The following is a 13,702-nucleotide window of genomic DNA, read 5'->3' as shown; positions in this document are numbered from 1 at the left end:
GGGACTGCAGTGCCCGTGTTAGGTAGAAAATTGAATGAGGTAATGTGCAGGATACCTAGTATTTGAATTAGCATTTCTCCCCCCAGAAATCCGGAGCTGCACTCAACAAGGTCCTTTTAGAGTCCCGCAGCCCTGCTTTGCAAGTCCCCTCTCCCAGGGCAGCCCTGGGGCTGGGGTCCCTGCCAGGTCAGTCTCCTCTGCGGGCTGGGAGCTCCAGACCCAATCCCGCCCTCCATCGCAGGACGCTTCTTCCCTGGGCTGTCCCGCAGCCCGGGTGGGGGCCGGGGAGGGAGGTCGTATCTGCAGCAGTTTCGGATACAGGGTTCTCTGGCACACAGGCAGGAAGGCTGCCCCTGGCATCAGCCCCTGCAGCCCAGGGGCTGGAGAGGGCTGGCTAGGAGCCCCAGGCCTGGGGGAGTGTCTCAGCACTGAGGAGGGAGGGAGGGAGGCAGGACTCAGCTCCTCCCCCTCCACTTCCAGCCTGGTTGCTATGCGGTTTCTATGGCAGCAGCATCCTCAGACTCAACTTTCACCCTCATTTAAAGCCAATTAAGGTAAAATAGTGAGGGGAGGGGGCAGCGCAGGGGCTGGGACCACTGGAGGCCACGGGAAGGCAGCAGGCGCTACAGAGCTGCAGACTCAGGACACCAGGCTGCGCCTGCCAGCAGCCTCCATCCTCCCGCCGCAGCCGCAGCCCAGCCAACTGGCAGCAGAGGACCAGCTGAGGCAGAGTCGGAGCCCGCGCCCGAGCCCCGAGCCCAGGCCCGCGCCCGCGCCTCCTGAGGCCTGCGTGCCTTCTGACATCCCTCCAGGCGGCTCCGGGGGCTCCTGCCTTCCTCTGTTTCGTTTCTTACTCTCAATACTTGATCAGAGGAAAAGGAAAGTTTCTCAAAATGCCGATCGCACAGCTGCTGGAACTATGGAAAAAGATAGAGGTGGAGCCCATGGAGATAGAGGTGAGCACCCGCGCTCCGCAGGCGCAGCCCCCGACCCGATGGACTCTCACCTGCTGAGTGGTGAGAGTGGGTTAACGTGTATAGATGTGTGTGTGTGTGTGTGTGTGTGTGTGTGTGTGTGGTGTGTGACAATATGTGCTCGTATAGAAACACTTGTGTGCACGCGGGTGCAGGGTGTCGTGTGTAGTGTAAACACTAAGTGAGGAGAAGGAAGGCACTGCTGCTGCAGCCTCAGGAGCCTGCTTAGAGTAGGCGGCTCGCAGAGTAGTCGGCTTCCAAAGGAGTGTCATCAGTTTGCCTCTCCCTCAACAAGTGGCTCTCAATCCTAGACCTCTGTGTGCGCGGGGAGGACGGAGCCACGGGCAAACACTGCGAAGAACCAGGCAGGGTGGTGCCATCTTAAGGGGTGCGTGGTCACACAGAGGTGTGCCTGGAGGGAGAGAGGCAAGAGGAGGAACACAGTCACTGGTGCATCCCTGCATCCCCGCATCCCGGCTGGCTGGAGCGGCAGGTGCACCCGTGTGCTTCCCTGGGGACTTGCAAGCCCCCACCCCAGGGATTCAAATATTATATGAAATCAACATACATTTTTTCCAAGAAGAGAAAGTTCCCCAAAGTTGTTAACATCTGCTAAATATTTATACCTAAATATTTATGTGCTGCATTGAAAGTATCATAAATTGCATTTAAGAATAGCTAATTTTAATCGCTTACTAACTCCTCACCAAATCTGAGCTTTAACTTCTGCCCTGTTCCCCACACTCAGCATCATATTTATAAATTCAGTACTACTTTAAATTTTATTTATAATAACATCCTATTTTAAATAGCAGAAATACTCATATAACTTTATTTTATTTTATTTTTTGTGGTACTGGGGTTCCTGGAAGCCCTTCTACCTCCCAGCTACACTCCCAGACCTATTTTTACATTTTTATTTGGAAACAGGGTCTCCTAAGCCAGCGCGTGGCTGGCTTCGAACCTGCACGATCCTCCTGTCTCTGCCTCCCAAGCGTGGGGATTACAAGCGTGCGCCACCACGCCCGGCTATAACATAACTTTAAAGTGAATGAGAGGTTCTGTTTCAGAAGGGAATTTACTTGATAAATATTTAGTACTTTTTTGGGCATTGAAAGGAAATAACATTTGAAGTAGGTACTGGGGTTTCGCAGGTCTGTCTCCTGCACAGACGCTAAGCGCAGTTCACAGCTGGGCGCTTGGGTCCTTGCGGGATGGGTGGCGCTGGCCGCACCCTGACTGATGGTGTTCGGTTGTGGTGGCTCCAGGCACTGAAGCCGAGGCCTTGGGAGAAGCCATGCGTGTCAGGGTGCCTTTTCAGTTCCATCTTGTCTTTCTTTTGAGGGATTTGATTTTTCTAATAATGGAATTAATGCGTGAACAAACGATGAAGGCAGAAGTCTTCATTTTACTTCCAATGGCTTCTCAAAAGCCCCTGGGGACCATACTACACTATTTTTGTTTTTGTTTTGGTACTGGGGATTGAACCCAGTGGTGTTCTATCTTTGAGCTACACCCCCCAGTCTTATTATTATTTGAAACAATTTCTGGCTAAGTTGCAGAGGGCCTCGCCAAGTTGCTGAGGCTGGCCTTGAACCTGCGACCCTACTGTCTTAGCCTCCCAAGCACTAAGTTACAGGTGTGCACCATCCCATCAGGACCATTGCTCTTTGTTAGTGGTGCGGGGCTCAGCTGGAAGTCCTCCTGGACACAGAGCTCCTTAGTGGAGGAGGGGCTGGGTTGGGCGGGGGTGAATAGGGCAGGGACTCTGGACTTGACATTGTCACCAGACCAAAGCCCTCAGGAGCAGCTCGTGTGCTAAACATTTCTAAGGTTAACAGAAAACAGACCAGCCACAAATAGATTCATATTATTATAAAAGTGTGTCATGACCCTGGACGGCACTTTCACATTCCAAGACCAGGCAGAAACTGTGAAAGTGTTTGAGATTGATCCGTACACAACACCAGGTAGAGAACAAGTACGAATTGACCTCTAAAGCAAAAGCAATTGTCCTCAGGCTTCCTGAGTGAGGCTTTCAGACTAGGAAGCCCTGTGGACTGTGTCCATGGAAGGCGCAGCATTCCAGTCCTAGTTACCGGGAGCCCGCTAAAACCAAAGCCTTCCCTGCAGGATTAAGGCATACACATCAATTCTAAGGGCCTGAGTTCCTGATGGGTCTTTCATCCCCTAAATGTGAAATCCCTGTGCTTTGGCAGTGAGGCCTGATTTCCTCATGGTTTATGCTCTGTGGTGCTAAAATAATTTGTATTGAGGACATAAGCAGAGCTGGATGGAGACCCGTGGTCTCTGGACTCCAGATGAACCATCCTGAGACCCTCACATGGAAAAACACGCACACTTATAAGAACGTCGGCGATGGAGCATAGTTCTGAGGGTAATTCCCTTTACACAAATTTAAACACATGGATTATTCCAGGGGCTGGAAGCCAGTGTCCTGGTTTCTAGTTTATCCTAACTACCTTTTCTTATTGACCTGTTTCCTCTTGGACCTATATCCCATCCCTGATCTGAGGGAACTGAGGGTCCCAGGCCCTCCTTAGAGAACGTGGCAGGTTTTTCCATTAAAAGCAGCTGTGCTTCGGCACGCAGACCAAGGGAAATTCACTGGACGGTCTAGGGAAAGTCACTGTGGTCTTGTAAAGTGCTTTGAGGCATTTGGGGGGCTATTCACCTGTGAATGGGGTGTGCGGACGAGGAAGCATCTTCTGATTAAAAGCTGGGACCTCCAGAAAAATTCCTGAAGGATCTCACTGGAGAGAGAAGCAGGCTGTGTTTTGGGAGTTCGTTTCAGTAAGTGAAAGGCGTATCTCCGGAGCAGGACTTCTCAGTCCTTGTTTTACTCAGGGTTTTAACGGCAGGGGTGAGCTTTGGGAGAAGCTGAGAGAGGAGGAGTAAGGCCAGTGTGCAAACCATCCAGTGAGCTCTAGCTGACACATTTGTGTTCTTAGGAGGAGCAAGCATGATTTTCCTTTCTGGGATGTCACAGTGCATTAGAAAAAAGAAAAGCCCCGATTTCAAACAACCCAGATCAAACATAATTCCCCGGTGGCTCGGAGTTAGGCTCGTAGAGTGAATGTTATCTACGGCTGCTAGGTTACCAGTAGTGATGAAGGCTGGACCACGGTGGAGTACACCTTAACCCCAGCACTTGGGAGGCGGAGACGGGAGAATCGCTGGTTCAAGGCTAGAATGTGGTAAATGTTCAAGACCTTGTTTTAAAATTTAAAAGTGCCTGTGGTGCAGCTGAGAGGTGGGGTGGCCTGGGCTCAATCCCTGGGACCACGAGAAAATAAAACAAACAAAGCAGTGGTGTCGGCAGCAGCCAGTCTGGAGGCCTGTGGCAGGATGGAGCTGTGTGGATGTGGGACAGGTGTCATTCATCAGCTTCCCCACACCCAGGCGGCAGGTGCTGGGAAGCGCCTGGCCTTGCCTCTGGGGACCCTGAGGCCCAGCTGAGGCTGTGTGCCGTGCACACACTCTGCTTCACGGGGGCCTTTCCTGTGACTGACAACCCTTCCAGTGTCAACCCGAGATTGCGTTCTTGCTCTGTTCGCGTAGGAATGGCTGCCACCGCTTTGCTGCAGCTGTCTCCATCTTAACGGCACTTGAGCTCACATCTCTTGCCCCTTGCTGGCAGGAGGCTGCATAAATCTCCTTGGTGTCCTTTCGAATGTGCTAGAAGTTAGGCACACCTCACTGACATGGTGATTTATGGCTTTGGCTGTGAGCGCTCCCTCATCTTTTGCCTCCTGTTATGTCCAGGACCTGTCTCTGGCAGGACGCTTCACACAGTCACAAGTAAACTGTGATGGCCATTCCTCGGTGTCCCGCTGAGCTAGGCAGGCGCCCTCCTCATTCCTCCTCTGTCCCGCTAACCTGCGTGAGGCTATTCACAAGAACCTCGCAGCGCTAACCGTAGTCCATGTTTGTCTTTGTTGTCAGACGACAGAGGAGGAGCCCGGCCTGGACCCAGAGCCCGCTTCAGAGGACGCCGCGGTGGAAGAAGTAACTGTGTTTTCTATTGCATGATTATTTGGGGAGATCAGCCTGGAAGGGGAGGGGGAGGGAAGCTTGGAATTAATGGCGTTGAGTTACTTTAGTGAAATGCATGTCAGTGTACAGTCACAAACACACATGCGCACAGATATATATTATGTGCATAATCTATCCACTACCGCAAAAGTCACATCCGGGAAGAAAAACTACAAGCCAAGGTGAAACTTCACTGTTTTGGTTTGGACTTTTAATTTTCTTGGAATAGTATGTGATGGTCAGTCAGGCAAGTGTGAGCCCTTCCAGCAGGAGTCTAGAGGGAGGGACAGATGCCCACCAGCAGGGAGTTAATGCTCCACCCCGGGAAGGTCTCTGAGTGTTGCCTGAGCTCCGGGATCCCAGAGGGTGGATCCATTTGCAGAGAAACCGTCTTTCCAGCAGGTGTGGGAGGACAGGGAGGAGCTGTGAGAAGGAATGGAGAGATGAGTGGGCAAAGAGCAGAGGGGTCGCTGGGAGGGTCTGTCCTAGCCAAGAGTGAGTGACCAGAGGGCAGCGCAGCCTGCTGCTGGCCGCGTCCCAGGGGCCTAGTTTGGTGAGAGCAGCGCATCTACGAGGGAGACAGTGGACACCAAGGAGCAGATTCCACAGCTGGGACGGAGCTGGAGTAAAGATCCTAGCAAAGCAGCCACGCTCTCTTCTCTCCAGGGAGGCCAGGACCACGCAGCGTCAACAGAGAGAATAGGACTTAGCAATTCAAGTCTACGCAGCCACTTACCACTGGGAACCACACAAGTTGTATAGTAGGTCGGTCACTCTGTTGACTCAAAAATAGCTGGGGAGGCCGGGCGTGGTGGCGCACGCTTGTAATCCCTGCGCTTGGGAGGCAGAGACAGGAGGATCATGCAGGTTCGAAGCCAGAGACCCTGTTTCCAAATTTAAAAAAAGTATAAAAATTGGTCTGGGAGTGTAGCCTGGAGATAGAAGGTTTCCAGGAACCCCAGTACCACACACACAAAAAGAAAACATAGCTGGGGAGTGGCGTGGCCTGGGAGGACAGATTGATGGATGAAGTGGTCTCTTCGGGTGCTGAGAGCTGCATGTAAATACGTGCTCACACTGCGGGGTTGAGCCCAGTGGCACTGGGTCTTAGATCAGATGACATAATATATCGGTTAAATAAGGGAAGATGCCGTCAAGCCACCTCATCTTTCTGGCTGTCTTTCAGTTCTGCGCTTCTATTGCAGCCGGGGAGTTTGGAGCTCAGCTCTCCTGTGCTTTGCAGCGATCCTGCTGCAATAGGCAGTGTAGCTGGCATTCCCTGGGAGAGGAGGTGCAGCTCTGTTTGCCAGCTCCAGAGGTCAGAGGGCAATTAGCGGTGTGCCAGAGACTTCCAGGAAAGATGAGCATTCAGCTGGGTACTGGCAGAGGCGCAGAGGTGGGAGGTGCCCCTCCATGCAGAGGCTCCGGAGCCCAGGGCCTTAGAGGAGGCCCTAGCACTTTGCTAGGATTCGGGAGGAACTCTGATTTCCGAGGAACCTGCAGTGGATTTGTTGTGGGCAGATAGATGTAATTTAGAGGATAGCTTCAGGAAGCAGATGTCTTTTATAGGGGCCTGCCCATGAGGCTCACCACCCTAGAGGCCCCACCCATCTTGGGAGTTAGGGTTTCAACCAGCGAGCTTCTGGGGGACACAGACATTCAGACCACGGCAGATGATAAGGCTCACAAATGCCAAAGCGACTAGCGGAGAATTATGTTAACAGTATAACAAGAACAAATGTTAGTGTGCATTCCTGAAGACTTCCTAGTCTTGACTTTCCTTTTACTCCACATTTTTGGTGGAAATCTAGATGTGAACCAATTACAGGAATGCAATTAAAAACAGCCGATCTCTTTAAAAGTTATTTTTCATAATGAACAATGGGAGAGTGGAAATTATTATTTCCTGATGTTTACCTTATCTGGATGACAGAAAACCAGTATATTTTTATGCATAAAAAAAACAAGCCAAGTATGGTCTGTACATATGTTATCCCAGCATTCAGGAGGTGTGGCCCGGAGAATCATGGTTCACGAACAGCCTTAGCTACTTAGCGAGGACCTTCACAACTCAGTGAGACCCTGTTTCAAAAAATTTATATAAAAGACTAAACAATAGGGCTGGGGGTGTAGCTTAGAGGTACGGTGTCTCTGGGTTCCATCCCCAGTACCACCAAAAAAATTAAAAATTAAAAACAAACGGCTGGGTGTGGTGGTGCACGCTTGTAATCCCAGCATTTGAGAGGCTGAGACCGGAGGATCATGGTTCAAGGACAGCCTCAGCTACTTAGGCCCTTTGCAACTCAGTGAGACCCAGTTTCAAAATAAAGAATAAAAACAAAATAGGTCTGGGGGTATAGCTTGGAGGTAGAATGTCCCTGGGTTCCATCCCCAGTACCTCCATAAATAAAAAATACATAGGGCTATGGTGTAGCTCAGAGGTAGAATGCCCCTGAGTACAATCCCGGGACTACAAATTGGTGAGGACCAATTTTAATAATGAATCAATTGATTAATTAAAGGAAGAGAATTTCAAATGAATTCAGAGGTAATTTGCAGGATCCTAATACTGACATCTCGGTACATCTGCAGTGCTTGAGCATGAGGAAGCACGGGAGCAGAGTAATTGTGTACTTGGCGTTTCTCATCGATGCCGCGGAGTGTAGACGTGGGTTTCAGCTGCAGATACATGTCGACCCACAGTCCTCGCGATTGTCCACTGTTAGTCACGTTATTCTTCACGCCCCTTCATGGACTTCAGAGTGGTAATTCATAAGCTCTTAATTCATAAATGGAAAGCTTTCTGGCTCAGATAAAAGAGGGAAATTTGGGCACTGAACTCAGTATAAAGAAGGTTCATGCCTTTTGGCAGTATGAACATGTGTGATCATTAAAAATTCATCTTCTTAGTGGAAAAAGCATTCAGATCATAGCTGTGGCCAAACACCATGTTCATTGTCGAGGTCGAAAAAGACAAGAGAGGCTCGTCTCGGGAGAGTGCAGGCTGCGGTGTTCCGCCTTGCGATTCCTTCAGCAGGGTGGCTTTTTGTGGAATATTTTCTTGCCTTTTTAAAAGTACAGGACACACCCGGGGTGTTTTGTATTAAAGTATCTCAATGTGTGGTTCTCATCCGGTTATCTCATGTCTGGGCTCTGTCCAGCTCCTGGGGAACAGAACGGTGTTGAAGGTCGTGTAGAAAGATCGGAAACAGGGCAGGAAGTCTGTTTGAGTTTGAGAGTGGCCCACCGGCTGCTCTTCACCATTGTTGAAAGCAAGTCTTCTTAAGATGCCACACTGATGCCAGAAGTTAGCGCTGTACGCTTACAGAAGGGTGGACTTAGCCTGCATCTCCCTGGCATGTTCACGACAGGCGTCCTTTATATTCTAAGCAGCAAGCCAGCAGATCCCACCAGGAGATGTCTCCCTAAGGGATTATTCGAAGGGGCTCAGGGCAGAGACAGATCACAGACACAGAAGGAAGGTCTAGGGGCAGGATGTGGCCTGTGGACTCTGTGAGGCCCCTGCTATTCGTGAGGCTCTGGGGCCCTCATATTCTCTGCTCTCCTCATGGATTATTTGTGTAAAGCAAATTGAGTGCTGGGAAGTTATGGTCACTAAGAAGGGTTCCAGTGTAACACACATACTGAACGTGTGTCGGCCCAACACTGCTCTACAGATGAGGGGCCTCGAGGAGGTCCCCGAGGCCGTGCGCAGCCTCCTCCGCAGGGTTAATTGAGTGAATTCATCACAGGCCCAGAGGCGCCTGCTGCCTCGTTGTCTGGGAAACCCGTTTGGATGTTGCACCAAGAGTACTCGGGCCAGCTCCAGCCATGCTGAGAGACGTACGCGGGGACACGGCAGGCACCCACTTACTCATCCGCGTGGGAGATGGTGGCACGTCCGGTGCTGCTCGGCCGGCGCCTCCTCTGAGCTGTGGGCAGGAGGCAGAGGAGTGACTAAGGCGAGCTTAGAGCCAGGGTTGGGTGGCATCCGGCCAGGGCACACTCGACTTGCCTACTTCCAGGACACAGATGCCAAACTCTAAGCAGCAGACAGAAGCCAACTGGTCTGTCTTATCTTCTCTGGCTCCAACATATTTTTAGCTTCATAAGTGGCATTAGGTGAGCTTTTTTCCAAAGAAAACCTGTGAAAAACTTTGGAATTTGTTGTATATATATATATTTTAAAGTGCTTAGATTTCAGGGTTTGTTAATCATCATGAAGGCCAGTTTCAACCTGGTCGGTTTTAGAAACCCAGATTTAGGGGAGTTGTCACGGTCTTAGCACGTCTTGACTTTATTTCTCGTGCTTGCTGGGCATGTCCCCTCCCCTGCCCATCTTGATGGCAGAACAGAAAGGCAGGGTAGTGAGGGGGCAGCACCACTGGCAGGAGAGCCGCGCCCGGCACAGGGGCTCAGAAGCCGGGGGACAGCTGTGAGCCAGCCAGGGCTCCGTGTGGGGCTGGGGTCAGGTGCTCCTGTGCAGCTGTCATCCTGAGCTCTGCGGTGACAGTGGCCAGCTTCCCAAGTGGCTGCCACTTGACCCTCGACCTCTTGGCTCTGCACAGAGCAGGGCAGAGGCCCGGGGGGTGGGGGAGGCTGGAGGACATGAGCAGAGCACCGCACGGGACAGCCAGCCCCAGGCCACGCGAGCCACGCGCAGCCCCTTTGGGCTGGCACCTCGCCTCTCCTGCCTCTGGAATCTAGACCCACGTCCACTGCTCCCCTTAAAGCAGAGAGAGGGAAAGAAAGAGAAACGTCTCAGCTTTGAATAGCAATGACACAAGATGAGTAATGAAGCCTACAAACTAATAAAGCAATTAAGAATAGTGCAATTACAATTTAAAGAGCTAGTTAACAGTTTGAGAGGAGATTGATAAGGCAGCCTTCCAGGCCCTGCGTGTTCTCCTGCGTGATCTGTCTTTCTGGGCCAGGGCACACTCTGGAGTCCTGCCGATGCCACCTTCTGCGTCTGTGCTGTTTCTTTCTGTCTAGCAGAGCAGAATCATTTCAGCCCTTACCGAGAGTCTCGAAAAAGGTAGTGTGAATGTAATGTCTTGTTGGAAAAGGAACTGTGGCCACAGAATGTCCACGTGTTTAAGCCAAAGGGCTAGCAACACTGGATCCATAGAGCGTTCAAATGAGGTAGCAGTGAAAAAAGACGCACAATTTTGCAGAGGAAGTTGGCTCAGCTTATATGGTGTGTGACAATTATTTGCAAGAATCCAGGGACAGCAAGGAGGCCGGCTCCTGTCCCCGCACGGTGTCCTCGGTGACTCCTTTCTTGTGCGGCTCACAGCTCTGTGCAGTCCTGACAGCCTCACTTTTCTGCTCTGTACTAAAGGCAGCAGTTGCTCTGTTCCCAGAATGCTTTGAACATAAAAGGCTCCTCGGCTGGTGTGAACAGGAGTATTCTCTGAACACCACCAGCTGGAGGTGTGCCCTGGAACCTGAGAGCAGCAGACCCGCCAGGAGAGCTGAGGGCCCTCTGTCCTCATGCGGTGGTCCCAGCATGCAACGCAGGTGGCCCTGGCTGGGCTCCCTGGCCCCGGGGCAGTGCAGCACAGCCTCTGCGGTGCTTATGTTGTTTTAATCCTAAGTGGATAATTTGAATAATTACGGTAAGAAGCACGAGGTACACATTTAACTGCGTAGATTTTCTCCCATCCATTCTCTGTGTTGGGTAAGGTGTAAGTTATCAGCTAGGAAAATGTGCAGTTGACTGTTTTCAGATTCTTTTAGCGATAGAAGGAAGATGAAGCAGAAGGCCTGTGCACCGCGCGCGCAGCTGGAGCTGGCGTGGGGACATAGACGTGCGGTCTGTGAGTCATAAACACTAGGGCTTCATCAAAACACATTGTCCAGGATGCTGTACTAAAACCCCCACCGTGCCAGCCGCACACAGAGCAGGTGCCCGGCGCCGCGGAGGGCTGCCATGCCCCAGCGCTGGGGCAGAGGCTTCCTGGGAAACTTGGTCCCGGACTCGCGCTCCTTCTGCCTGCTGGGGATGGGTGGGCAAACTAGACGTGACTTACAGACCCAGCGGGCGAAGGGAAAGAGCCCGGGCTGCGCAAAGGAGCAGACTCCTCGGCACCCAGGCCAGGCAGGCGCCTGCGAGGTGAGGGGACAGAGCCGCAAAGGAGACGTGGCTGGTTCTCCGAGCTCACGGCCCACTGGGGTTTTAGACATAGTAGTGCAGACTTCCTGGTCACCAGGCAAACCCAAGGAGCGGGCAGTGTCTTGGCTCCTTCCTGAAGCGATGGTCATCTCCAGGGTACCCAGGGTGTGACACGCAGGCCTTGAGCATCTCGGCTTCTGGATGCATGCCTGGCTCCGCCGAGCGACCCTGTCTTCCTCCTCTCTTTCCACGTTTCCAGCAGTGGTTGGCTGGGCCACAGCGTTGTGCCTGCCCGGACTCAGTACCCAGGGTTCTGCCATTCTATCAGCCTGGATCTGATCTCTCAGTGTTCTTCCAAATAAACAACCCAGCCAGCAGAATCGGTCCCTGCTATGTAAGAGCCAGAGAGAAATAAAACCAGTCAGGGTGGAGCTTTGAGGCGGGGCCGTCACACAAGCGTGGTTCCAGGTGCTCTCAGCACACGCTGTGGGTGCTGAGGCGGGGGCCAGAGTGTGGAAAAGGAACCCGCCGAATGGCACAGATCTGCCTGAGATGGTTCAAGACAGAGGGGCCAGCGTGCCTGCACAGCCCTGCCCCGGCCAGGCCTGTCGCTGTGCTGGGCGGGCACAGGTGATGCAGACAAGCTGCATCAAAGGAGGTGGACACAGCCTGCTCCACGGCATCAGCACCCGCTCGCTTGGCGTTCTCAGCAGTGGCAGTGGTGCGCTCGCCGGAGTTCTCGCAGTGAGGCAGCCCTCCAGATGCCGTGAGGCTGGGGGCAAGGGCCATGCCTGCTTTGTCTAGGTGGGAGGGCTGGACAGAGCTGCTGTTGGAGTGGGGTGAAAAGAGAGGAAAAAATGAGGTCATCATCTTAGGCCTACTTGGTTTTTGCTTCTGCAATTAGGTTTTTATTCTTGCATTCTGCCGTTTCCTGGACTCACCCAAATTCCACCTTTGGTAACTGCCAGGCAGTATCTCTGAGGTCACCATCTTCCCAAGGACCGTGGCCACAGCAGATCCAGGCAAGTGCGAGGGCAACAGGTGCCCAGGCAGCGGCCCTGCTCCTCTTCCGCAGCAGCCCGGAACCTGTGGATTGCCCCCAGCACATCGGGATGCCAGCTTGCTTCTCAGCAGTGTTAGACTCAGTCTTCATGATCAATGATTAGTTGCGCCACTGAGACTCAGCAACTGCACTTTATAAGTAATATATTCTATATGACATGTAATGCAAATTATAAGCCATTCATTATAATACAGAAGTGTGTCCCTAAAGAAATTGTAGCGCTTTTAAGGCTATGTGTCATCAGACTACGGCTACCAAAAATGGTAAGGAAATTTAAAAATCTTTCCTTTGTTTTACCAGAGGATTTAATGGCATGTTGGGAAAACCATTTGCCCAGCTGGAGTGGGCGTCACGCCTTCTCCGTTTCTTAATTGCAGGGGGGGCCGTGGCTCCTTGTGCAGACCTGACCCGCAGGTCTGGTTCTCCTGGCCAAGCCGGAGAGCCCTTGGAGGCTGTGCTAGGCCTGTGGGCTCTGGTTCCAGAGGTCCCCGTGGGCCCGAGTCCCACAGGCTGCCCAGGATGGGTAGTTTTGGTCTTCCGAGGTCAAGGGTAGGGTGTAGAACACTGCACATCAGGGGAGTGGAGATTCGGCCACGGGGATGTCTGTCCTAGAAGGAAGGGAGCCATTTGAGGCAGAATTCCAGACAGTGAGAGAGTGATGTCCTTTCTCCAAAAAGCAGCAGATGGCATCTGGTTTTTTAATGTCAATTCCAAGTTTATTGTTTATATAATAAATATTTTGCTATATACACGAATAATACTAACTCTTTAATAGTCTAACTCATTACCTTTTGGAGAGGTTGATTTTGGCTTTTTTTCTTTTACTTTTTATAAAAAAGGTTTTTATAAACAGGTTTATAATTGTATGGTTCTAGGGATCAGAAGCCCACAGGCTCACAGGGCCAAAATCGAGGCACGTACCCACCTGTGCCTTGATATGTGAGTCTGGCAGAGAACCCACTTCCTACTTCTAGGGGCTTCTAGAGGTTTCTACAGGCTGGCCCCTTCCTCCCCTGTCTGACCTTCTGTCTCTGCTCTCTGACCCCAGTCCTTCCATCTCCTGCGGTGTGACCTTTGTAATTACACTGGGTTGGCACTGGTTCGAACTGCATTGTTCAGATGTCCCCATTATAAGAAGTGAGTATTTAATTTTGCATTTAGGAAATAATAACATAGTGACCTCGTACATGTGCACATTTCCATTCCTCCCCACTTTGTTTACCTTTTCTTTCCTTAAAGTTGCTATATGAACGATACACATTTTTCTGCTTACTTATCCAATAAGTATTTCAGGATCTGTCCTACAAATGGCAGCGTAGAAGTGATGGTGATGGATGGGTCCCTGGGGTGGCGCTGTACAGTAAGAGCCATGGCTATCGTATGAAGTACCTGGTGACAATTTGCAAAACAGTGCAGAAGTTTAACTATGACCACCAGTATAGAAAAAGTCTAAGGACCAGTGAGAGGCCACCTTGTTGGACAGTCCGAGGG

The 13,702-nt window shown here is 51.5% G+C and overlaps 1 protein-coding gene across 3 annotated transcripts in view; it reads left to right on the top strand.

Annotated features, from left to right (window-relative positions):
- Positions 1 to 893: 893 nt before the first annotated feature.
- The window catches only part of RPS6KA2 (ribosomal protein S6 kinase A2), a gene marked incomplete at both ends in the record, with an annotated part of 314,056 nt that continues 301,247 nt past the window's right edge, over positions 894 to 13,702 (top strand). For all 3 annotated transcript variants that reach the window (XM_080699904.1, XM_080699903.1, XM_080699902.1), the window contains 2 exons: positions 894 to 956; positions 4,941 to 5,003. In XM_080699904.1, coding sequence (XP_080556030.1) covers positions 894 to 956; positions 4,941 to 5,003 — 126 coding nt within the window. The remainder of the gene's footprint in view (positions 957 to 4,940; positions 5,004 to 13,702) is intronic.

This window comes from Muscardinus avellanarius (genome assembly GCF_963383645.1).
Source record: "Muscardinus avellanarius genome assembly, chromosome: 8".
NCBI lineage: Eukaryota > Metazoa > Chordata > Mammalia > Rodentia > Gliridae > Muscardinus > Muscardinus avellanarius.
This window is presented reverse-complemented; position numbering and strand designations above follow the sequence as displayed.